Source organism: Saccoglossus kowalevskii, chromosome 18 (genome assembly GCF_978046115.1).
Source record: "Saccoglossus kowalevskii chromosome 18, keSacKowa6.1, whole genome shotgun sequence".
NCBI classification, from domain to species: domain Eukaryota; kingdom Metazoa; phylum Hemichordata; class Enteropneusta; family Harrimaniidae; genus Saccoglossus; species Saccoglossus kowalevskii.
This window is the reverse complement of record NC_140658.1, coordinates 9,211,564-9,235,511: the sequence shown is the minus strand read 5'-3', so window position 1 is coordinate 9,235,511 and position 23,948 is coordinate 9,211,564. Positions and strand designations below refer to the sequence as shown.

The 23,948-nt window shown below is 35.2% G+C and overlaps 3 protein-coding genes across 3 annotated transcripts; all 3 read left to right on the top strand.

The window, feature by feature from the left end:
• Positions 1-853: 853 nt before the first annotated feature.
• On the top strand, positions 854-10,282 carry LOC102801346 (arylsulfatase I-like). The gene is made up of 5 exons (XM_085493329.1): positions 854-884; positions 7,606-7,811; positions 8,873-9,056; positions 9,771-9,934; positions 10,112-10,282. The coding sequence occupies exons 1-5, from the start codon at positions 854-856 to the stop codon at positions 10,280-10,282; spliced, it is 756 nt and encodes a 251-aa protein (XP_085349455.1).
• A 2,081-nt stretch (positions 10,283-12,363) lies between these two features.
• LOC144364572 (arylsulfatase B-like) lies at positions 12,364-14,914 on the top strand. Its single transcript, XM_078014481.1, has 3 exons — positions 12,364-12,383; positions 13,065-13,231; positions 14,569-14,914. The coding sequence occupies exons 1-3, from the start codon at positions 12,376-12,378 to the stop codon at positions 14,829-14,831; spliced, it is 438 nt and encodes a 145-aa protein (XP_077870607.1). The 5' UTR covers positions 12,364-12,375; the 3' UTR covers positions 14,832-14,914.
• Positions 14,915-17,387: 2,473 nt separating this feature from the next.
• Positions 17,388-22,199, top strand: LOC144364570 (uncharacterized). The gene is made up of 2 exons (XM_078014480.2): positions 17,388-17,519; positions 21,110-22,199. Exon 2 carries the CDS (start codon positions 21,111-21,113, stop codon positions 22,077-22,079), a length of 969 nt encoding a protein of 322 aa, XP_077870606.1. The 5' UTR covers positions 17,388-17,519; position 21,110; the 3' UTR covers positions 22,080-22,199.
• The last annotated feature ends 1,749 nt before the right edge of the window (positions 22,200-23,948 follow it).

Below are 23,948 nucleotides of genomic sequence, written 5' to 3'. Positions count from 1 at the left end.
TCATTCAAATTTGGCACATACATGTACTTTATACATGTTAGGATGCATGTAAATGACAATTTATTTCAAAATCTGGTCAAGGATGGCCGATTGACAGCCATCTGACTTTTTGGCCTTACTACTATATTTCCACAATTTATGTACCATTTTCATTCGTATTTGGCACATACATCATACATATTACTGTGTTTCATAATCAGACCAAAGATGGCCGAATATTTTTCGCCATATTACTACTACACGGACAGGTGTTTTGATGTAAAAAACAATCTGTTGTATATGCCACTTGGAACTCAAGTTTCAAGGACACGCTCGCGACAACCCCTCCGCTTTAATATGACGAGCAAAAAGAGAACTTTCAAAAATTTAACGGGGACTGTGTGAACAATTGAGTAAAGTTATTGTAGCTAGTTCAGATCTGGAACTCAATGCGGTAGCAGAGAGCAAGTCGTCGAGCAGGGGCAGAAAAGTACTGGCTAAGATCAGAAATAGGTAGCCTCCATAGAGTACGTCCCATCATTGGATGCAGAGTCATTTGTAACCTCAATATAGTCTGTGGTCTTTCCAGATATCGTCGACTGTATGAAACGGTACAACATATAGTGTCATTTGCAGGAGCCTTATACTTAAGCTGTTGACTGCTGAAAATGTCACTGAGGACTGACTAAATGTTAGTTTAACAGCTGTTGGTCAACGTCATTGGTAATGCAACAATAAACACATAGTTTCATATGTGTATCCGTTTACGAAAGATGTGCAATTTTAATTACTTTATGGGGGAACTGCCCTTGGGAACTTATCATCACCTTGTGATACAGACTCACAGTTGTTACCTTGGTAGTTGACAGTTACCATGGCTAATGTTGGGCCAAAAGTGTTAGAATGTAAATTAAACTAAAAGAGTGTCACAGTAGCAAAGGTCTGGTTCACACATGCATATTCTTACTCGAATCTCCAGTAGTAGTTATATTTCCCGTCAATTTACGGCTGATTGCACAACATTGTTTACACATGCTAATATAACCTGATTAATTATACTAAGTACAAAGTAAATGATGTTTATGTTATTTCTAGAAAGAATATTTTATTAATCGGTGCTTGAATGACTTCAATATCTAAGCAAACGAGTGATATTGTAATTATACACAGCTTTTATCGTGCATATTTTTATTGTTATTGAAGCATGTATATTTCACGTCATTCTATGGCTAAATGCACCCCATTCATTTGCTTAATTGATTATATTATGAGGTATTTACGAGAAAACCGAAAAGTTTGCACGAAGACAGTACAGCGGGAGTATCGACCGACGCGCAGCTGTACTGTCTACTGTTAAACCCTGTTGGCGGCCATCTTTGTTTTTATTATTAGAAGACGTAATTGTTCCATATTTGGAATTTGCATTTCCTAATATAATAGAATGAAAATACCCCGTAAAATACCGCAAAATTACGGCACGCTGTAACTTATGGCGTTGGACATTTTTCAACATGCGATACGCGAGGCCAACAAAAACCGATAAATATACGCAGACAAAAGATAGATATGTAAATTAACCACAAAGTTGAGTCGAAGCATTCACACAATGATTCGACATTGGATTGTGGGAAATCAAAATGTCGCACATCATTTGCACAATTAGGTTGATGCGCTAACTACACACTAAAGCTTACCTGGATGTGCGCAACAATGGGCGATATTATTAATGCGAACATACTGTCCGAGCCATGCTATCACGTAATTATGGGTGTTCTGTATTCCAATTGTAATACGCCAAAATGATTGATTGCTTGTGACAAGGCTGATGGCCGGCGATGCGCTGTATTTTCCATCAAACAAGGCCTAGTTAAAATGAATAAATCACAACTGATTTTTTGTACATTGCCGATTTTTAAACAGGGAAGGAACGTTGTGTTTATTAGTTCATAACAACTTAGTTCTGAGAAACCCAGTAAATGATTATTGTTAAGTCCAAAAACAAAACAAAAATCAGTAAACTGGCACCGTTCCAGTAAATGGGCAATGTTGAGAACAATGTAACTACAGTTACTGTTTAGAAATATGAAAAAAATACTTTTCTAGTAAATGTTGAACAAAAACACCATCCACACTCGAAGGCGAGCTGAATGTTAATACAAATATCTCTAAAGTCGTTAAGGTATCTTTGAACCGGGCGAAACTAAATACACATTGATTTTAAATGTGGTCTCTTAATGAATGAAGCTGGATGAATTATTCAATATGGATGTAACAGATTATAAGAAACAATGAAAAATTACGCACTATGCAAGTGGACAATTAGTCTAAAACAATATACAAGAAGGGCGAAGTTGCTGAACACAGAATATTCACATGTGCTGCTAGCAGACTCGATTATATTATTATAATATTTTCTGGATTGTGTACAAAATTTCCCCCTTTTTCTCTGTGTCGTATTCTAAATGAAATTCCCAGCATAGGTTCTGCTTTTATAAGATCAATCAATATTGGCGAAATGTGGTCCCGGTTGTCATGGAAACAACAATTTCGGGAATGATTGACTATTTATAACTCAAACAGTTATTGATTGATTCTCAATTCTCAGGAGAGACTTCACCTTGCAAACAAGTTTCAATCGATTATATTTTGCAAGAGATATACATCTGGTTGTCATGGAAACAATTATTTATAACCAAAAGATAAAGTCGGTAAGATGTTGCTTGAAATTTGAATCGCGTTGCCATAGAAACAACCAAATAAAAAAGACAAAATCTGAATCTATTTACTTCAGAGCTTCTTCTCCATTATTTACAAGCATATTGATATCCATTACCTAACTTGTACGTTACATGTACGGCGTATTTGTATTCATTTACTAAAAACTCGTACGTTACAAGTACGTTTTATTGGTATTCATTTACTAATAACTTGTACGTTTCCCCCAGGATGTGGAATTTCCAGTTCGGGCATGGTTTCAGTGTTATCTACATTTAGGATGGTATCATTTAAATTACTGATGCAGTAGATGAGGAAGATCTTACTGATGCTCTAGATAACCATCAATGCCGAAAGTTGCCCAGTGCTGATAATATGCGTGAAATTATTTTAGAGATTGCTCACAAAGAGATTATACAGGAGCCTATGTTTTTTGCAGACTGTTGGAGAAAAATACTTCTACCATTTGTAGCGACAATATCTACAATTTATATGAGAACAAAAAACCCACCCCAAAGAAAGTTATAAAGCCGTTACAGTTTTCATACCAAATGAATACAGAAGAAAGGACAGGGGGCATTTACAGAGGTATATACGTGAAATTGATGGATCATTGTTGAAGAGCTTTCTACGTTTCATTACTGGATCTGATCTGATATCAATTGTCAAGCTGTCTGGTATAAGCCGTCGTCCAGTAGCACATACCTGCTCAAATGTACTGGAACTGCCTTCATCATATGACAACTATCCAGACTTTAGAGCCGAATTCAACACCATTTTGAATGCTGGTGTTTGGCTGAAGGACATAATTTAGAAAGAGAAAATGTTCAGTTGCATTGCACAGAAAGTTCATTTTCACTTGCTATTCTTGTGATGTAATTGCTTGTATTTGGCATATTTCTTTGCCTGTTGTTTGTTTTACCCACATATATCCGATTGTTCAGTTCAAGAGGCAGTCATTAATGCCCTATTTATGTCATTTATCAGTAATCTCGGAGGCATGAGAATAATGCTATCAACACTAGAGCAGTTATAACAGTTACATTTCAAAATACTGTTGCGTTGTGTTACATAAAACGTTTATAAATCACATACTTTGCTATCATTGACCATTAGTATTAAAGGAAAGGAGCATGTCTTACCGTTTTTTCTATTATAAATCCTGTTTTATCTACTAATACTATGTTGTTCGTTTCTCCTGTTGTTATGGTATTAAATTTCAGTGACTATTACATATATACATATGTCTTGGATCAGACGTTCAGTTTTAGCTGCGTTGACCACATGTACTTGTTACTGTGTACTCTGCTAAATGAGTCACTGAATTAACAAACATTGTTGTTTTGATATTCAAGTGTTATTTTCTTTATTAATACAAATGAAATATTCGTAATTCATCGTTTCCAATTGCGTTAGTCAGGGATGCAATCTCATATCTAAATTTGCTAAAATTCACCCCATGCTACTTTCAAATTAATTAAACTCTCAATCGACATTTGTCTGCAATTATTATAAATTTTTACCCACGGTGTTTATGAATATTTGTTCAAATCACACAGTATATCATGATGAATATAACAATTTATTCAAATCAAAGGTGAATATTTACCAAAAAAAATACTAACCTCAAATACATAAGTTTTTATATGCATTTACATCAAAGTAGACTACGGATATCAACGTGTATGAATGACCACAACATCTACTCCGTCATTCTCTTTTGAACAAACGCCATGTTACCAAATTAATATATCAAGGGTTCTACAATTTTTCCAAACACAACATGATTATAGTATCGTCAAGCCAGGGCCTGTACGATATCAGTGCGCAGGTCAATGTATAGTTCGGCAGCTTGATATGCATCTGTTGATTTCCATCATAATTATGCAACACAATTCAAAAATATTTTCTTCACAAGGATATGCGCCTTTAAACGTACACTTCTCTTTACATGCCTCGATTTCGGTTTCCGACACAGGCAAGGAGAAATCTTCAGCTCCCAAAAGTTGTGGACAACTAAAAAGCATAATCTCGGCCGACCATTCGGAACAATTTGGTTGCGTGTTGGACGCGTCCTATGTGCGTTCCACACTGAAACTACCTCGTCCAATTCTTCCTGGAAAATAGTTAAAGACGCTGTATTGGTATTCATTTACTTGTTTGTTACAAGTACGTTGTGTTGGATTGCCTATTATTGCATAGCAATGTTTGCATTAAGCATCCTACTCTCCCCAACTCTCCCACCCTACCCTTCCCAACTTTCCACAACCCTACTAAGTATTTACATGTCTATCTACCAAGTTTCATCAAATCTGATGTGTGGTTGGAATATTGGTGTAAAGCTAATATGCAAATCAGTCAATTAATATGCATGATTCAACCGGAATTTTATCAGGTCTGAGTATTATCCTAAAGTATCTATGTACCATGTTTCATTAAAATCTGTCTAATGGTATATGAGAAACAGTTAACATGCTTAAAATTGTCTAATTATTATGCTAATTAGATCATTGATTTAAGGGATTTAAACCAAAACTAATCAGTGCTGCGCATTATTCCAGAGCAACTATGTACCAAGTTTCATTGAAATCTGTTTAATAGTATATGAGAAACAAGTGAAAATGCTTACAATTGGCTAATTAGTATGTGAATTAGGTAATTAATATGTACGGATTTCAACCTGATTATAAGTGCATGTTGTTGGCGAACTTTTGAACTTGAATGAATGTTTCAATACAACACTCTTTTCACTTGTAATTTTGAATAAAACACAGGATTGCAGGATTTGCTCTTCATTTGTCTTCATCAACAGCTGTTGCCATACTTTGGCATTCTGTGGATTATGCGACCGATTAAAGTTAAACTCGAAGTCGATAGTTGACTCATGGTGCCACCTTTCCATTGTTAAGGTTATTCAACGTTTTCAACTTTTCCATTTTGATGTTATACCATAAACCATGCGTATTTCAGTAGCCAAAATTGTCATTATTATATTATCGTTTTTTTCAGCAACCGCTGAATTATATTCTGAAAAACCCTTCTCAACTCTCCCACCCTAGCCTTCCCAACTTTTCCACCCTACCTTCCCAACTTTTCCACCCTACCTTCCCAACTCTCCCACCGTACGCTTCCCAACTTCCCCATCCTACCCTTCCCAACATCATTAAATTCATTAAAACAATTATAAATATTTAATGAAATAATGACCATATTTGACTTCATATTTTGGTCATATATCTAGACAAACCAGATACATGAAACTAATAACAGGTAATTAATATGCATAGATTTCAACCCTGAAGTAATCAGATCTGTGGAATATCTAAAAGCACCTAATAGTTTTATTACTAAGCGCCTATAATTATTGGTTAATTTATGCAAATTAAGTAATTAGTAAGCTCAGAATTAAACCCTAAACTGAACATGTATATCCCTAAGTATTTACATGTCTATTTACCAAGTTTCATCAAATCTGATGTGTGGTTGGAATATTGGTGTAAAGCTAATATGCAAATCAGTCAATTAATATGCATGGTTCAACCGGATTTTTATCAGGTCTTAGTATTATCCTAAAGTGTCTATGTACCATGTTTCATTAAAATCTGTCTAATGGTATACGAGGAACAGTGAAAATGCTTAAAAAAGTCTAATTATTATGCTAATTAAATCATTGATTTAACAGATTTAAACCAAAACTAATCAGTGCTGCGCATTATCCCAGAACATCTATGTAGCAAGTTCGATTGAAATCTGTCTAATGGTATATGAGAAACAGTTAACATGTTCAAAATTGACTAATTAATATACTAATTAGAAAATTAATATGCACGGGATTCAAACCAAAACTAATCAACACTGCGTATTATCCCTTAACTATCAAGTTTCATTGAAATCTGTTTAATACTAACAGCACATGAAAACAAGTGAAAATGTTTTAAAATGGCTAAATAATATGCAAATTAGGTGATTAATATAGACGGATTTCAAGCAAAAAATTATCAGGTCTGTGCATTATTCCAGAGCAACTATGTACCAAGTTTCATTGAAATCTGTTTAATAGTATATGAGAAACAAGTGAAAATGCTTACAATTGGCTAATTAGTATGTGAATTAGGTAATTAATATGTACGGATTTCAACCTAAAACTGAGCATCACCCCTTAGCCTCTTTTTTAGTTTTTAATTAAAAACTGATCATTGGTACTTGAGATATCAATGGAACAGTCGCACACACACACACACACACACACACACACACACACACACACACACACACACACACACACACACACACACACACACACACACACACATATGCACAGACACACATAAGCACTACGATCCGAGCAAAACTCAAATTAATTTGATAAATTTAATAACCGATCTATATATTTCTGTAAATGTTCTAATCAGCCATATATATGTGCAGCGTGGTCGGCACCTAATTATAAGTGCATGTTTTGAACTTGAATGAATGTTTCAATACATCACTCTTATCACTTGTAATTTTGAATAAAACACAGAATTGCAGGATTTGCTTTTCAATTGTCTTCATCAACAGCTGTTGCCATACTTTGACATTCTGTGGATTCGGGGCTAATCTGCACTGGCTCGGAAGGTTGCAAATGATTAGCTAGTTTGAATTTCTAATTTGCATAACATTACTGAGAATGAACGTGCATTCAACGCCACAAGTTTTTTGTTTTTTTAGCCAATCAGAATTCATCTTCCGAGCCAGTGCAGATCAGCAGTGGATTTGACTTGACTGGAAGTAGATAATTGACTTATGGTGCCACATTTCCATTGTTAAGGTTATTCAACGTTTTCAACTTTTCCATTTTGATGATATACCATAAACTATGCGTATGTCAGTAGCCAAAATTGTCATTATTATATTATCGTTTTTTTTCAGCAACCGCTGAATTATATTCTGAAAAACCGCATATCGTATTTTTTGTGGTTGATGATTTAGGGTGGAATGATGTTGGTTATCACAATTCAAACATAAAGACGCCTACCATTGATATGCTCGCCAGGAGTGGTGTAAGACTGAATAACTATTATGTTGCTAGTCACTGCGTTCCATCGCGAAATATGCTGATGTCTGGTAGACATGTGGTAAGTAATTAATAATTATAATATTTTAGCTTGGTCCTCGTATCAATATGTAAATTTCTGTGCAGAAATAAGTTTTTTGTTGAGACGGAAAATTATCGTGTGCGTGAATCGTGAAATATTCACAACTTAGTAATATTTTCATCTATTTTCAATTTGACAATATGGCAAACTTGAAAATATCCAAAACGAAAGAGCGAGGAGTGCCTGTAACCTTATGTGGCCTAATAGCCATCTTTCCGCCCGAGCATATATCATTGAACAGCGACACGTGTTAATTTCCTCTCGCACAGCACATTAACTATGTTCCACTGTACACACTGACCAATGTATTTCTGTGTATGTAACTGTGTTCACTGCACCTTATTGAAATCTACTGACTATTGATAAAACCATTAATAAAGACCATTAATAAAACATATTTCAAGCACGAACTTTTCCAAATGTTTGCAGGATAAAATAACATGTTGGTGAGTGATTAAATTACATATATTTATTGTTGTGTAATGTTGAAAGTCTAAGAAGGGACAAGTTCGGCAAACACATTCGGAACAATATTCGGAAAACTACGTCGATATTTTAGTTGTTTCGCGCGGGAACCTGGCAAGATTGCGTCAACTCGTCGCTGGTAACACAGCGAACATTTTGATACGTAAACAAACTTGGACCGAGGTCGGCAAATAAGTATCCGATATTAAAGACGATGTTGTCAATAAACCACGATTTTGACAAGTAAGCTCCCGAATTCGAAACGACAAAAACATTATTAGCTGTATGACAATTATTCATCTAGGCTGTGCCTCGGTTATTACCTTAAGATTTAAATTAAGTTGATACAATCAAATAAGAATAACCAACCATAAGGTTGTACCACTCGATTTTGACATTTTACTCCCACTCCACATTAAGTCGTCGTTAAATTATACGTTGTATATGTCGTGCAACTGACCCAAATCTCGCGGCATACTCGCCTATGGGTGGCTGGTTATTCCTTAAATATATATATTTAATTTATGTAACTATATAAACAAGTAACATATGATTTATTTCCTTTTTACTATAAGATTGACATTGGTCTACAGCATGGCGAAATCAAACAATATCCCAGGGGCTTACCGCTGGACGAGATTACTATTGCAGATAAGTTAAAAGAGGCTGGATATGCAACTCATCTCATTGGAAAATGGCATTGTGGGTGTTATTCGAAGTACTCTCTGCCACATAACAGAGGATTTGACACATTTTTCGGTGAGCATATAGATATAATCATTCCATTCACTAATACACAATTCAGTAGCAAAACAATGTTTTTGGGCATGCTATATTCCTATTCAAGTGTTTTAAATACAATTGCAGTTCTATAGCTTCCATCAATTCAACTAGAATATTAGTGTATGTATGCGTGCACACCTGTATATAAAAAGATCACAAATGTGTGGTTACAACCTGTAATGAATAGCAATAACTTGTGTGCATTAGGTGATTGGCGAATAGAACTAATTGTGAAACTATATGAAAATTACAAGTGTCTGATACTTATCATACTCTTTATCATTGGCTTCTTTTGAGACTTCATGCACAATTTTATATCCCCCCCCCTCCGCCAAAAAAAACGTGTTCATCAATAACTATTGTTAAGCATATTTTAGTAAGGACCGTGCACATCTGTAGAAATGCACTGAGTGCTACATTGATTGCAGAAGGTGTCCTTGGTCCCATTTGTACAAACCCGATTATTCTACTATATAATCTTGATAATCTATATAATCAATTCCTAAAAAAAGTGAACGATATTGCACATAATAACTAATACATTCAATGTGTTTATATAATCTAATGAATTGGATTCTAGAAAATTAATACTCATATGTTTTGTTTTGTATTTATTCTTGGAATTTTAATCAGCACAGGGTTATTCATAGATTCTTTACTCATTCATATTCCGAAACGTGGTTTTTCTAGGCTACCTTGGCGCATCGGACGATCACTATACGCATATGGTACGTGGCTTATCAGACTTAAGATTGAATGATGATTGTGTGGGTTACAAATATTTTGGTGATTTCTCAACAATTATGTATGCAAATGAAGCAAAGAATATAATAGCTCAGCACGACCAAAATAAGGTAACTCTTTGCATTTGAAGGCAGTAGATAGTACTGTTTTGCTCTTCCCTATTGAACGGCCAGCTACCTTTCAATAGTGGACGGTGTTTGTCCAGCATTTACTAGAAAAGAACGTTTTTTTGCTCTAAACAGTATCCGTTTACTAGTTTCTCAGTTCTCAAAATGCATATTTCATAGGAGAGAACTGTTTTTTTACCAGTAGGTTGCTATCACATGACTCAACCGAAGAGCATAACGCATACTTCAATCACTATTAAAAAAGATGCATTTTTAAGTGACTACATTCTTGATTTGAACCAACGATTTTCAGATGGAAGAGCTGTGTCAATGCATGGTCAACCGCAATAATCTACCTTTGATCCGCCAAAATATTTTTTATAATTAATATTAATATATTCATAAAACTCCTTAATCCAACTCAAATAATTAATTTTTTGTTGCAACAGTATCATTTCATTATCTTCTGTTCAAATATGTTGTCAAATGTATGAGTTCTTGATCCATAAAAAATAATCCAACCGTCTTATAAACCACCTGTCTATTAAGACAATTTAAATGAAGTCTCTTGGGTGGTCGCTAGTTTGATATACATGTATATGTATTTATTTTTTCAAGTTTTACCATTGAGGGCGCTATTTAGTTTGTATTACACTTCGTTATTTCTCCTGATCTGTTCTGATATTGTAGACATTTATTTCAACAGAATTTAGGATATTTAATTTACGTATTAATTTTAATGAAATTGAGAAACAATGTGTAACGCCAAGAATATTACACAAACAAGATGGTAGAGTTTAATGCAATGTCCTGTTCTTTTTATTTCTGGACCAGTGTAAACAAAAGCAAAAAAAAAAAACCTGTGTATAATAAATAAATAATACAAATCAGTATACACAACATAAATACATAAATATACACAAGAGGCACATTACCATTCAGTGCTATGCCAAATAGACCGTCAATATTGTCAACAATATAAACAAGGTATTTATATGCTGTTGACAACATCAGAATAACACATAAAGTAAATAACCTCAAAATAAATTATTTTGTATGGTTCACAATGGTTAACAATACTATAAAAATGTAAATAAAGTAAACAAGTAAACATTTATATAAATAATCCCACAAAGAGTACACAATCAAAACATACCCTGACTCAGTCTAGACAACCGCCACTGTAAACAGCTTCAATCAAATAGTGTAGTTCAGTTTCAGCTAACAGTCTAGGCACGAGATGAAAATGCATAAATTATACACTAAATCAAATTTACATCAAAACAGTCATAAAATATGAAATCATAAAGTGAGTGGTTGGAAAATGCATCAAGTATCACTCAAATGTCATCAGGAGTGCATAAGACTATATTATAAAGAACAATAACAAATTTCAATAAATCTTGCAGCCTATAACTGTCCATAGACGCCATGTATATGACAACAAACTTGAAATGTGAATTTCTCATAAAAAACATGAAATACAATGCTGAAGAAAATACAATATAAAATACATTGCTTACCAGTAACATTGGCATCAAAATGAATGATTGATGGCCAAAATTAACTCAGAAAAGAAGAAGAATCTTCCGCCAACCTAGCAGAAGGCAACATTCAAAAATGGACGGATGCTGAAGCATGACCTTTGACCGGTCAAAAGAAAGTAATTGAAGAAATTGTTCTACGATAAAAATAGTATTAAATCCAAGCATTGCATTATCAAAGATATGAAATAACAACAATACGGCACTTTACAATGTCAGAAAAATCATTTCACAGAAAAATTACCAAAAATCGTCTCAAGAGGGCGCTGTGTTTAATTTCATGTCTCAAATGGAAGTCATTTGCATACATCCCATGTGATTTATCACTGAGAAGTCAGTTTAAAGTTGGTCAGTAACGTCATTCAATCCAGCGTTGGTCTTGCGGGATGTTTTAGTCGAGTTCGTTTCAACTTAATGTGTTTAGGCAGCATTATAAATCAACTATTCATGGCAATGAAAGAAGGACTTATGCAGGAATGGCGTCATGTGTTGATGAAGCAATAGCAAATATCACCGAGGCACTGGAAAATAAGGAAATGTGGAAGAACAGTGTAGTTGTATTAACAACAGGCAAGGATTTATGCTGATCTATGTTTTCAATGAAATAAAACTTCCGTATTCATACGAATTATTTGCATTACCTTTATCATTAATTCATTTTCAGATAATGGCGGTGGATCAGTTGGAAACAATTGGCTTTTGAGGGGGAAGAAAAAAACACACTGGGAAGGAGGAGTGCGAGGAGTTGCGTTTGTTTATAGTGATTTACTACCGATGCCCGTGCGTGGCACTGAAAATAATGAATTAATGCATATAACTGATTGGTTCCCTACATTAGTAAATTTAGGAGGAGGTAACCCCTATGAAAAGAATGAGTTATATGGCGTTGACCAATGGGAAATGATAAGGTATTTATAGATAATTATTTAGGATAATTGGAAGATGTTTGCAGTAACACGGGAGTATAAGCAGTACATTTTTGTTGTTGCACGTTTGATCGTTTTATCGACCAGTTTCAAATGTTGGTGTAACATTAATAGTAGTAGCGGTTAGCTTGAGACACAAGACATTTTAGATATCAATGTAAAAGTTGTTGCTGTATTTTATGGTTGGATGCAACTGAGAACATGAGTCATCACATGCTTGTGTCATTTGTGAAATGAAGTGTGTTTTTCACATTAGATACATTAGTAAGTGTCATACAATTTTACATCATCAGTGAGTTAACTATGTATCTATCCTCGGGGACATCCGGGTATTTCCACCGCCTATCAACCATCCCGGTAAAAACAAAGGTCGATAACGTTACAAAAAATGTACTTTGTTGCTCATGATTACTTCAAAGTTGAGCTTGTCACTGTGGAAAGACAACAACATGACAATTGCGGTTACCTCTACACTCGCGATTCTCATGAAATGCATAATTGACTAAAACGAGAGGGTGCAAGTTATCTATAATTACCAAGTATGCAAACTATTTGCCCTGCATGAGTTGTTTACGCGTGCATATTGTTCATGGTACACATGTTTAATAATATCAAGGACTGACCACCCACCTTCGTACTAACATATTTTATTTGAACGTACAGAGGAAAGGAACCATCGGCACGTGGTGAAGTATTGATTGGCCTGGACGTGACAGAGAAAGCAAGCGAAGAATATCGAACAGGTCCCTTCAAACACGATAAATTTGATATCACAATTTTTGCAGCTATCAAAATGGGTAAATGGAAGTTACTGACAGGTGATAACAAACGTGAGTATTCATTCTACAGTGTAAGAAGTTCGCTATAATGACAGTATTTTGGCAACTTGTAACAAATTATGATTTAGCAATGACGATAGCAATGTGTATATCCAAAATTTAAAAAAAGGTAATTTGGTGTCAAATGTATAGATATTTCTGTCTTATTAAAAATGTGTGTACTTGAGTATGTATATGGTATTGGCTATCCGCTCCGCTAGGATTGCCCTTATAATCACTTTTGTGGCTTTGTGTGTGTGTGATTTTCAGTGTTTTTATGTATTCAACTTGGCAGGTAGATCACACCTTCACCCTAGTTATTAGGAAAAATGCGAAAAAAAATGTTGTCCCATCGTTGCTCGTTGCATCGATAGCTTCGCGCCAAATGTATCTCCTCCTACAAATTTGGGATAAAACACCTCAGACATAGCTCATTCTACTCAGCTTGAGTGTGGGCACAAACTTACTATTTGAATGTTTGATATCTTTTTTCATTACCGAGAAATTTGACCCCAAAGTTGGTGTAATGTATTGAGTTTGCCTAAGCGTATTGCATGCTGGGTACAGCCTCATTGTGAGTTTTGGTAAACAAAGTCTCCATCCATGTAAAGATTCAATTCTGATTTGAGTCCTCTAATTTATAGCAGTAAAAGCGAGAAACTGGTATATTACAGAGCCTGGGAGTGATATACTACAGTTGGGGTAACTGTTCATCAGGAGTGGCTTTTTAACTTTTCTGCAATTTTTTTTGCTGAGTCGATTTGGTTCAAACTTGGCAGGCAAGTCACACCTTCACTCTTGTTAGGTTGTAAAATCTGGCCCACCGTTTCTATGGCAACAATCAAAAAACTGAATTTGTTAATACATTCGCGCCAAATGTATCTCACTCTACATTTCTACGATTAAAAAGCACAGACGTAGCTTATTCTACTCAGCTTGAGTGTGAACATAAATTTAGTGTTTTATGTCTATTTTCATTACAGAAAAAATTGTTCTGGAAGTTGGGGTAACTTTTCACCAGCAACGACTTTTAACTGCTCTGTGATTTGTTTTGGCTTGGCTGATTTTGTCCATACTTGACAGGCAGGTCGTATCGTCACTATTTGGCCCACCGCTGCCATGGCAACAGCCAAAAATTGATTTTTGAATACTTTCGCTCCAAATTTATTACCTCCTACCAATCTTGTTTTGGCAGTGTTCAAATGATCATGCTTTTTATTTTGGCTACGTTGTGCACTGGTAGGAGATCACCGGCGCCGACATTGTTACACTGTATTAACATAATCCCAACGCAACTTTGAACTTTGAATGAACTGTAAATCTCTCGATTCACAACAATTACATTTTAGCTCGCAATTCCTGGGACATGGAAGACCCAGACCATGGTGTAATAGACGATGTGGAATTCGATGACACTCGCATGGTTCGGCTGTATGACTTAGTGGATGATCCTTCTGAAAGAACTGATCTGTCTGACGAAAGACAAGATATAGTACACGAGATGCTCGCTAAACTTGATGGATATGCAAAGGTAGCAGTGCCTCCTCAGATGCAAACCGAACCTCGTGTTAACAAGCATGTTCTTGAATGCCTGGGCCCTTCGATTGATTGAAAATTCTAACTATGCTGGTATAGTAATAACATGTAAATTAGGCTGAATGTTATAGACATAATAAAACTAATGATAAATAATAATACATACTGCGTAATTGCACCTATAAATGATTAAACCCTAAAATACTTTCCAAAATAATTTTGTTTTTTCGGTAAACATTGAACTTAAAAAAATGCCCGGTTGTCTGGATACAAATGTATACCGCACAAAGTGAGATTTCGCATTTTATGGGTTGGCGGGTCGTTCTTTATTGTTGAAATATAATACCAAAATACTAGTAGCATATTGACTTTAGTTAGTTTATTGGAAAGCTATCATTTACCATGGATTAAACGTTATACTACGCCCACAACGTCAGTAACCAGGCAATTGCCATATGATTATTGAGTTTACAGACTGTGCCACCTTTTGTTTGGACAGTTAAAGATTGACAGTACTGGTAAACATTGTAACTATTGTTTACTTATTATTCAGTACCTTGCAAGCCATCATCCAGTTAACAACCCCTGAAATATCTTATACCTATTTTTGTGAAATTATACCCCTTTTCAAGCGTTGAAACTTAAAATAGATACCCTATGTACATTGAAGCAAGCGCCACGTAAAACGTCTTTTTTGCACAGCCCCATTTGGTAGAGCAATCCCGCCGAATAATACCGAACGCATTTGGAACCCAGAAGCACGCCCGACGGAAAAAACAAACTGAAACAATAGTCCAAACTACTTGCCTATTCTCTGGCGACTTTATCACGTTTTTTTGTCTCGTTTTTATGTTTGTTTATTGCGGGAGAAAATGTGAGGTGACAGCCCGAGAAATATCTCCTTTTTTTTTGTAGACGCGTTGTATCTTCAAGAGAAGTGAAAGTGGACCCCTTATATATTTTAAAATATTCGACCCTAAACACGTTATACGCGTAAAATAATTAAATGACACCCCTTTTACGCGTTTTTTTGTTACTTCAGCTTGTGTACCATATTTTATTCAGGAAACCCCCCGGAATCTATGTACACATATATATGTGGGAATTACTGTATGTAAATGAGAGACCAGTATTGAAACAAAATACGTAGAAATGATTGTTTCATGTATGATCTGCACGGTATGCTTGGAAATGTTTTGTCGTTTTTATTATACTCGTTTTGTTGTGTTCGATGTGGGTTAACCTTTGTACAATCTGAGACGACAAATCTGGAAATAATCGCCCCTTTATTACATTTACTCATCGAATAATAGTGTACCTATATAACATATTGGAATGCAGCATTACAAAGCAAATTAATGCTTGTGTATATAGGTGAAGAGTGTTATACATTGAGTTTCTATGTTTGATCATAATGTGTCAGGCATCTCGCTTGTAATCAAATAAACCAGAGCTTAGTCGAGTCCAGATTCTACCCATCAAGCTTTGCAAACTTTAGTACTTTGGCCAGCCCACTCAACTTCTGGTTCCCGTCTTTTTTAGTCAATCTAAAAGGCAATCGGTCCAAATTGTTGTTGCTTCTTTATCGAACATGCCACCTGTCACCATACTCCTGTTAGTAAATTCCAATCGTTTAATAAGTGTGCGCAGAACACAAGTTACCAGTTACTTGAACACGCAACATATAATAGTATTTATCGTGAACACCGTCGTTTACAAAAGGCGTCTCACAAAAAAAGTAGCAACCTAAATTATTGTTCAATATGAGTTTTCATATTGTGCTGTATTTATGAAATACGATAGTGAAATAGTTTATATTATTAAAGACTAAGATGGGCCCATTTTGGTTTGAAACATCTTTGGTTATTTTGCTTTCTGAAATGCTTCACGATGAAACATGTTCAAATCACATTTGTGAACGTTCTGATGTGATTCGACCACAGCCACTGTTCACCAAATGACTGAAGTTTGTTTTCACTCAATTTTGTTAGTACTGCTTGAATAACATTTTTCCTAGAGATCATTCTGAACGAAACATTTTGAAAGCGGCCTATTCACCCTAACTTTACCAACCAGTTCCATGTAATCAAGTGTGTTTGGTTTTGCTGGCTGCAAGCTTGGAATTTTTTACCCCGGTCAAGTGTTTCCTCTAGATAGACAGTGAAAGCTTCTTGAATATTCTCGCAATCTAAGTTGAAATCCTATTCCGTGTATAATTCATTTGAGCATGCACAGAGACACAAACTATGTTCTATACACACAACTCCAGTATTGGGTTAAAGGTCAACATTTATCAATGACACTTGACTACAAGCAAGTCAACGCAAGGGAAACGACTGCCGTAAAGTTTGCAGAAAAACGGAATAGATGGGGGCGGGTTTCAAAGGTTAAGAGTCATGCGCATAATGGATATCATCTACGGTACTAACCTGGGGATCTTGGTTTGCATTTTATAATACCATTATGTTATGGTTCATCCGAGGTATAGTATCATAATAATATGTAATACGGTTATTTGTGTTTAGCTGTGGTGGCGCTTTCAAATTCGACCATCTGTGGATATCACATGATTATCGACATACACGCGTGGTAACAGTTGGTACTTATGTATTGTATGACTGAACAACATAGTGCATATATGTATAGATGTATATCACATCTTGTCAACGGAAATCACTCGAATTATACATATAATACAGTGATGTGCGAATATCAAAGACGTGGAATCCTTGGCGACTATTTGCTGACCACACTCGCTGAAAAGGTAAGCCATGTTTTGCATTCAAATATAGCACTGTATATAAATCATAATTTCCAACACCTGCCAATAACAATGTTTATTATACGAACAAAAACAGTGATTCATATGGGTACATGCATGCACTCGTACTGTAAATTGACTGATTATATTCTGACCAACACGATCCATTGTTAGTATTCGATGATTTAATTTCTCATTGTATGTTAAAATATAGTCCGACCACGTGTTTCATTTTATGCTGCTTTTCCTATACATATCATCCATAGAATATTAATAATACCACTAAATGGCACAGCTGGCGTGAAGCTGGCGTGAATCATAACTCCAGCGAACGCCGCCGCTATATATAAATATAAAATATACGTGATGCAATGAAACTGTTCTCGGCAGCTTAGATATTGATCATTATTTGAATGCATAGCGTATTAATTAAAAATTAATTTAATTATATTTCACAGCTTACTTATTAAACATTAATTGAATGCATAGCGTAATAGAAATGTAATTAAATTATATTTCACCATCATATCTGTCAATGCACGATTGTGATTGGATGAGAGCTAGTTTTGATTTCTAAAATACCTGATATACAACGGTTTTCTGAGTTTAGTAGTAGGCCTTAAACGTGTATAACTTACAGCAAGGTTAAATTCCTCTGTCGAATTAAATCGACAAAAACATTATTTTCGCTATAGCTATATATTTTCGCTATAACGCAAAATAATGAACATAATGGTAATTTGTGTTCAAAAGAGCATCTCTCACTCGTGAACCCGGGAGTGTTGTCGATCCTCAAAACGCAATCGGGCATACGGCGTTAGTATTTGTGAGAATATGTCGAATATGTGAATTTGCGTCACCACTCGATGTATCTATGATGCCTACATGCTAGTTCCAGGGCCCATTTTATTTAAACACAGTTGCGACATTTTTGAAAAATCATTATTCAATAGGAATACGCAGATATAAGGCAAGGTGCCTTTTATATAAAAAAACGCCACCTTGCCACCTTTCACAAACCTAGAATTTCTTATGCACTACTATGCACGTTTTGTGGTCGGAAAGGTGTTTTTAATAGTAAAGTTTGAAGATACAGGTATATAATTTATTCTGCATTTATGAATGGACAATTAGACAAAATTAATTTAGGATGCCCATATAATTCGATACATTGTTTCCTTTGTAAACTGTGAACTTGTATAAATTGTAGTGCTTTCGATAATAAATTACAAATGACTACTGAGTAGTGTGGATACAGTAATAGAAACCAATAGTTTATTTATTGTTTTAGTATGTAGAGTATTTGATTTGATTTATTTCACCAGAAAATATACAACAACAGAAAACAAACAATGTGAGATGAAGAAAAAAAGGATGTTTGAACTTTTCTGGTTTGGTTCAAGGAAAATAATTCGTCTGAACTAACCTAGTCCAAGAACCAACTTATTGTATAATATTATGGTAATAAAACTGGTTAAATGATTAAATAATGATTATAATAATTCAATTAAAATGGAGTTAGGTAGGTAGGACATCCAAGAATAGTAATATACAACTTATACAATGTATACATATTCAGCGTTTTTGATAGCATGCTTTTGGTGGAAATATAATAATTACTGTCCCCGCACGTTTTAATAAAATGATAAATATCGAGACAGTTATTCGAAGTCCGTAGTGCTGACTCTTTGGAGGGCAAAATGAAGACACTTTTACTAAAAAAATACATGTTTTAAAATAATTTGAGTGCAGAACGTACTCGAAACACACATTTGCTCGTAAAAATAGAGAGTACATGCCCTGAGACGTTGGCTATATTATACAGCGCATCCATCCATCAGTACCATGACGCTGCGAAGTAAGAAATATTGAAGAAAATTTTGCGTTGAAAATAAAATAAGATATTCTATCCCCCCAAAAGGAGCTAAATAGGCATACCGAGTACTCAAACCTCGCTGACAAAACAAAACGATGTTGTCTCCGTAAAATCTATGTCGAAATTTAAAATGTTCCGTTGGTCTGCAATCTACCAGTACGACACTTCAGATCATGATAATTTGAACACTTTTTGAGTTATCCTGTTTCCATCACAACAAACCTCTGTCAGATTAAACTTAAATCTTGAACAATAATGTCGTGCGCATCTACTTCAGTGTATGACATATGATACAAAGTTTGGCTGATACCTCCCTGCCTATCTCCAATAAATGCTTCCTGAAACAACCGTCAATTTGGTAAAACAGTACATGACACAACCTGAGCAAACCGACTCATGCGTTATATTAGTGAAGTATTGACATGGACATGACTACAAACTAAATGGCTGAATCTGAATGCTGAAATAGTGTGGACATGCACCCGTGACCTTATGCATAATCAAAGAACAAGTTTGCAAATTTGAGAACCACAATGACCGCCAGTCGGCAATCTTTGATTGAATGAGAAATACAATCAACAGGTGTATGTAAATATTCGCGGATGGTATTTATGTTAAGTTTAAATGTAATCGGTCAAAGCACGTCTGTAAAATGAATCAAAATGGCATGCATCTGTACCCATAAACGGAAGCCGAACTGATAGATGGATTGATAGATAGATAAAATAAATGTTTCCGATTATACAATACGTAGTACAAAGATATGCTTATGTCAATATGATAATGGTATTTTGTCCAAAAAGATGTATTGATGTAAAGATGTAAGGATGGGTAAATGTATTAGTAAGGATATGAGGTTTGCTTAGTTTTGGTTTGATTGGTATATGCTGCAAAACTACCAGAGGTTAACACACAGAAGCACGATGCTCGAGACGGAGGGGGACCTAATCAGACTACGACTGAAACATAGACTAGTTCTAAAAATAGCATGTCGATTCTAAGGACTGATTCTTACTTATAAGTTTCTGTTTTTAAAATAAGACAGGGAAAGTGAACCATATAACATACTAACATAACAACCTATGACAATTAGTTTACTTAAACATCGATTTCTTGCCTATTAAAATATCCAATATTTGTGTACGTATGTTTAAGCATTAAGCATATAACGTTGCTCTCGTTATGATAATAATGAATTTCTCTTCCCAAATATTGTTCAAGTATTGTTTTTAATGAGATCATCGGTGAATGACCGGCCTAGAATAGACCATTCCGATATAATAACGGAAAGGATTTTTCCTGATTTTTAATTTAAAACTCACTGTTTACCGTGTACAGGCGTGTCGTTAGGGGCAGCAGTCCCAGTTAAATCTGTTCGTTTTGTTGAATTGTTTTGTTAAATTAAAAAAAAAAACCCTGCTCTTTGCAACAATACCATGAATGTTATGCTTGAGCTTACATAATTACGCAATTGCATTCGAAAATCGCTTGGCGAACATACCAAGGTACGTACTTCTAATTAGAGCAGGCAGTCCCGGGAATTAACATGCAGCGAGAAATATTAAAACCATTCCACCCAATTATTCCCTTTTGGCAACCTAGTTTATGCACTGTTTCTCACACCTTGTATGTACTGTGTCTCCATATTATTGCTTAGGGTGTCAAAGACCATATTATAATGTCTAATGTAATAACAACTGCATACATTTTTTTACAGGATGCATAACATGCAGAACTTTACTACGAAACAAGTCGTCGTTGTGCCAATACTTGTGCTATGCTATTGTCTATTTTACTACCTAATGGCTTCGAAATCATCACGTCTACCAAATGTAAGCAGTTTAAAAACGGGAATTTCAATAATATCAACAAACGGATCGAATGTACGTACACACAATTATAAGAAAAAGGGACAAATACATCACACTGTACCAACCAGATTATTAATAACAACAAGTATGTTTACGGATTATAATGTCTTGACAAACTATTTCTCAAGACAAACTGACGTTATTTACGTTGATGATCCCGGATTACGAATATTGACTAGAAAGAACATGCCAACAGACGCTAGTTACCTGGATCATGTTAATATAATACAGGCAGAGCTCATGGAAACTCTACGCAATTTATTTACCTGTGACTTTAAAACAGAATCGTTGACAGAAGAAAACCATATAGAAATTGATAGCAACACGTGTAGATCTAAAGCACTAATTATAACAACATCAACACTATATTCTATTATGGATATAGAACAATTAATGGAAAACCAGGAAATAAAAATTCTCAAACTAGTTAGGGACCCCCGATCCGTTGCAAGCTGCTTGAAAAAAACACTGAACACACCGAAACGGAGAAAGAAAGACACGTCGTTTCAACTGTATCCTTCTCTTGAGAAAGCTATGCTTAACTACTGCGATTGGATGATTAGAGATTACGGACAATTTGTTCCAATGTCTGGGATGAACAATCCGACATATATGCTATTGAGACTAGAGGATCTTCATATTAAAGACACGCAATTTAAAAACTTGGTTGAATTTACTGGCATTGACATAACGAACGACGATTCAGGCAAACTCCGAAATGATGACTGTTTAAATTGGAAAAAAAGGCTGACAAACGATGAGTTATACAACATTAAATCAATATGCAAATTGGGCAGTTATAGTCATCTTTACTGACGTTCATTAGTGACGCCAATGTTCTCAATTATAACTGTCAAGACGGATAGATATTGATTTAGTGTAAGGAAAACATTTGATTTCTAGATATGACGATGGACATTTTAATATTTGTTTTCGCAAAACGATATTTGGCTATTTTGCCTTTGTTGTTGTTTAAATAACTGTGTATTTAAAATTTAGCAGATACAATTGAAATGACACAAATAATAAATATATGTATTATATTAAATTTTCGACTATATGAACAACCACATAAGAAACTATTCTACTGTCATGAATTAGTTTTCGCATATCTGTTGACCGACTTATTTAGCTTGTTACTAGTGAATGGCTGTGTTATATCTGTCATCATTTAGGCTCATGCGAGGTCCTGGACGGAACTTGACTCAGTGCTTTGGAACTAATTACGATTTAACCGTCGCCATCCGGACCGCTATTTCTGACAGTTGGGTATTTGCAGTTAATAATATAGTGGACGATTAATCAAAAGATATGACGTGTCCAATACTTAGTGTGATTGGTTGAATGTGTGAAGGCTACGCCTTAGAGTCTTTGAACTGCTTTGTAATTGGTTAAGTTTTGATACGTAATAAACAGTCTAAGTCCTTGGTCACAGAGAGAGGGAGAACTCCACGAGGCGAGAAAGTCTTGGAGAGTCTTGGGCAGTGTCTCAGACGAGGCAGTTTGCCTTGAGGCGTTCTCGATGTGGCTAAAGACTAGCTATTGAAACGTATTTTGTTGTGTGCGTCTATTTGACTGTAAGGCTTAAGTGACGTTCCCGGTCCGGTACCACAAGCAAACGAGATATAGAGACCAGACAAGAATTTCCCACTGATACTACTATACTGATGGTAATAACAATATTAGACGAAGTAATGTGGGCGACTAAAACGCCCGGTTTAATTCAACATAAATTCTCTTGCACAGAATAGATAATATATTATCGAACATGTCACAGCTTGGGGGTACTTACAGCAGCTCAAACGAGTTTTAAATGGATGACTTGCAACTGCTATGAAAAACACTTTATCAATGTTGATTTTTAAAACAAATCATTTATTCATTAATAACTTAGTTACATATAGTCATGTAGTACATTATTTCAACAAAATAAATTTCATAAAATCTAACTATTTGACTGTACAGTATCGAAAATTCATAATAAATGTTACAATAAACGAGTCTAAATTCCAATAAGCAGTACATTCATTGAAATATTACAGTCTCATTAAAAATTCTATATTGATTTATATTAAAAGTTTATGTAATTTCTTCGGCAATTATCAGCTGCCCATTGGTGACTGAAGCAATGGCATCTTTCGTACCCCAGAGACTTCTAAAGACAGCCATGCTGGACCGTGAATAGTAGAAGTATTTTCTAGTGACCCTTGACCGCAATCTTGGTTTTGTAGCGCCGAGTCACATCCGTCGGTGAATCTTCGTTTAGTGCATTCTGACGAGTCATATGAATGACTAGTTTAGCAGATGTTATAATGTATTTCATTACGTATTCGACTTTTCGTCCACAGTTTTTTCCAAGCTGGGGTGGCCCAAGAACGAACCACCAGTAGGGCAAAACAAACTCATTACCAAATAGTTTTTGACATATTTTCTGAACTAGCTCAAATAGTGGGAGTGGGAGTACACTGTATCTAAATGCTCGGGATATTTGGGAGAAACTATATATTTCACTCTTTTCCTGTTTATAAAGAGGACAGTTAAATAGAGTATCACTATTTTTGTAGAATTGCTCTAATGAGTAGTTGTTGATTGTATTTAAGTGCTGTTCTGTGAAAAAGCTGTTGATTATTCCTACAATATCCCGTGAAAGCGATCGTTGTAAGATGTAAAGGCTTTCTCAAGAAC

What these genes read in the sequence shown, in the direction of transcription:
- LOC144364570 (XM_078014480.2), top strand. Translation starts at nt 21,111, where the DNA reads ATGCATAACATGCAGAACTTTACTACGAAACAAGTCGTCGTTGTGCCA.
- LOC144364572 (XM_078014481.1), top strand. An exon ending in ACTGACAGGTGATAACAAAC is followed by an intron (nt 13,232 to 14,568) that starts GTGAGTATTCAT and finishes ATTACATTTTAG; the next exon opens with CTCGCAATTCCTGGGACATG.
- LOC102801346 (XM_085493329.1), top strand. Translation starts at nt 854, where the DNA reads ATGGCTAATGTTGGGCCAAAAGTGTTAGAAT. An exon ending in TGATGTCTGGTAGACATGTG is followed by an intron (nt 7,812 to 8,872) that starts GTAAGTAATTAA and finishes TTTTACTATAAG; the next exon opens with ATTGACATTGGTCTACAGCA. An exon ending in CTCAGCACGACCAAAATAAG is followed by an intron (nt 9,935 to 10,111) that starts GTAACTCTTTGC and finishes CATATTTCATAG; the next exon opens with GAGAGAACTGTTTTTTTACC.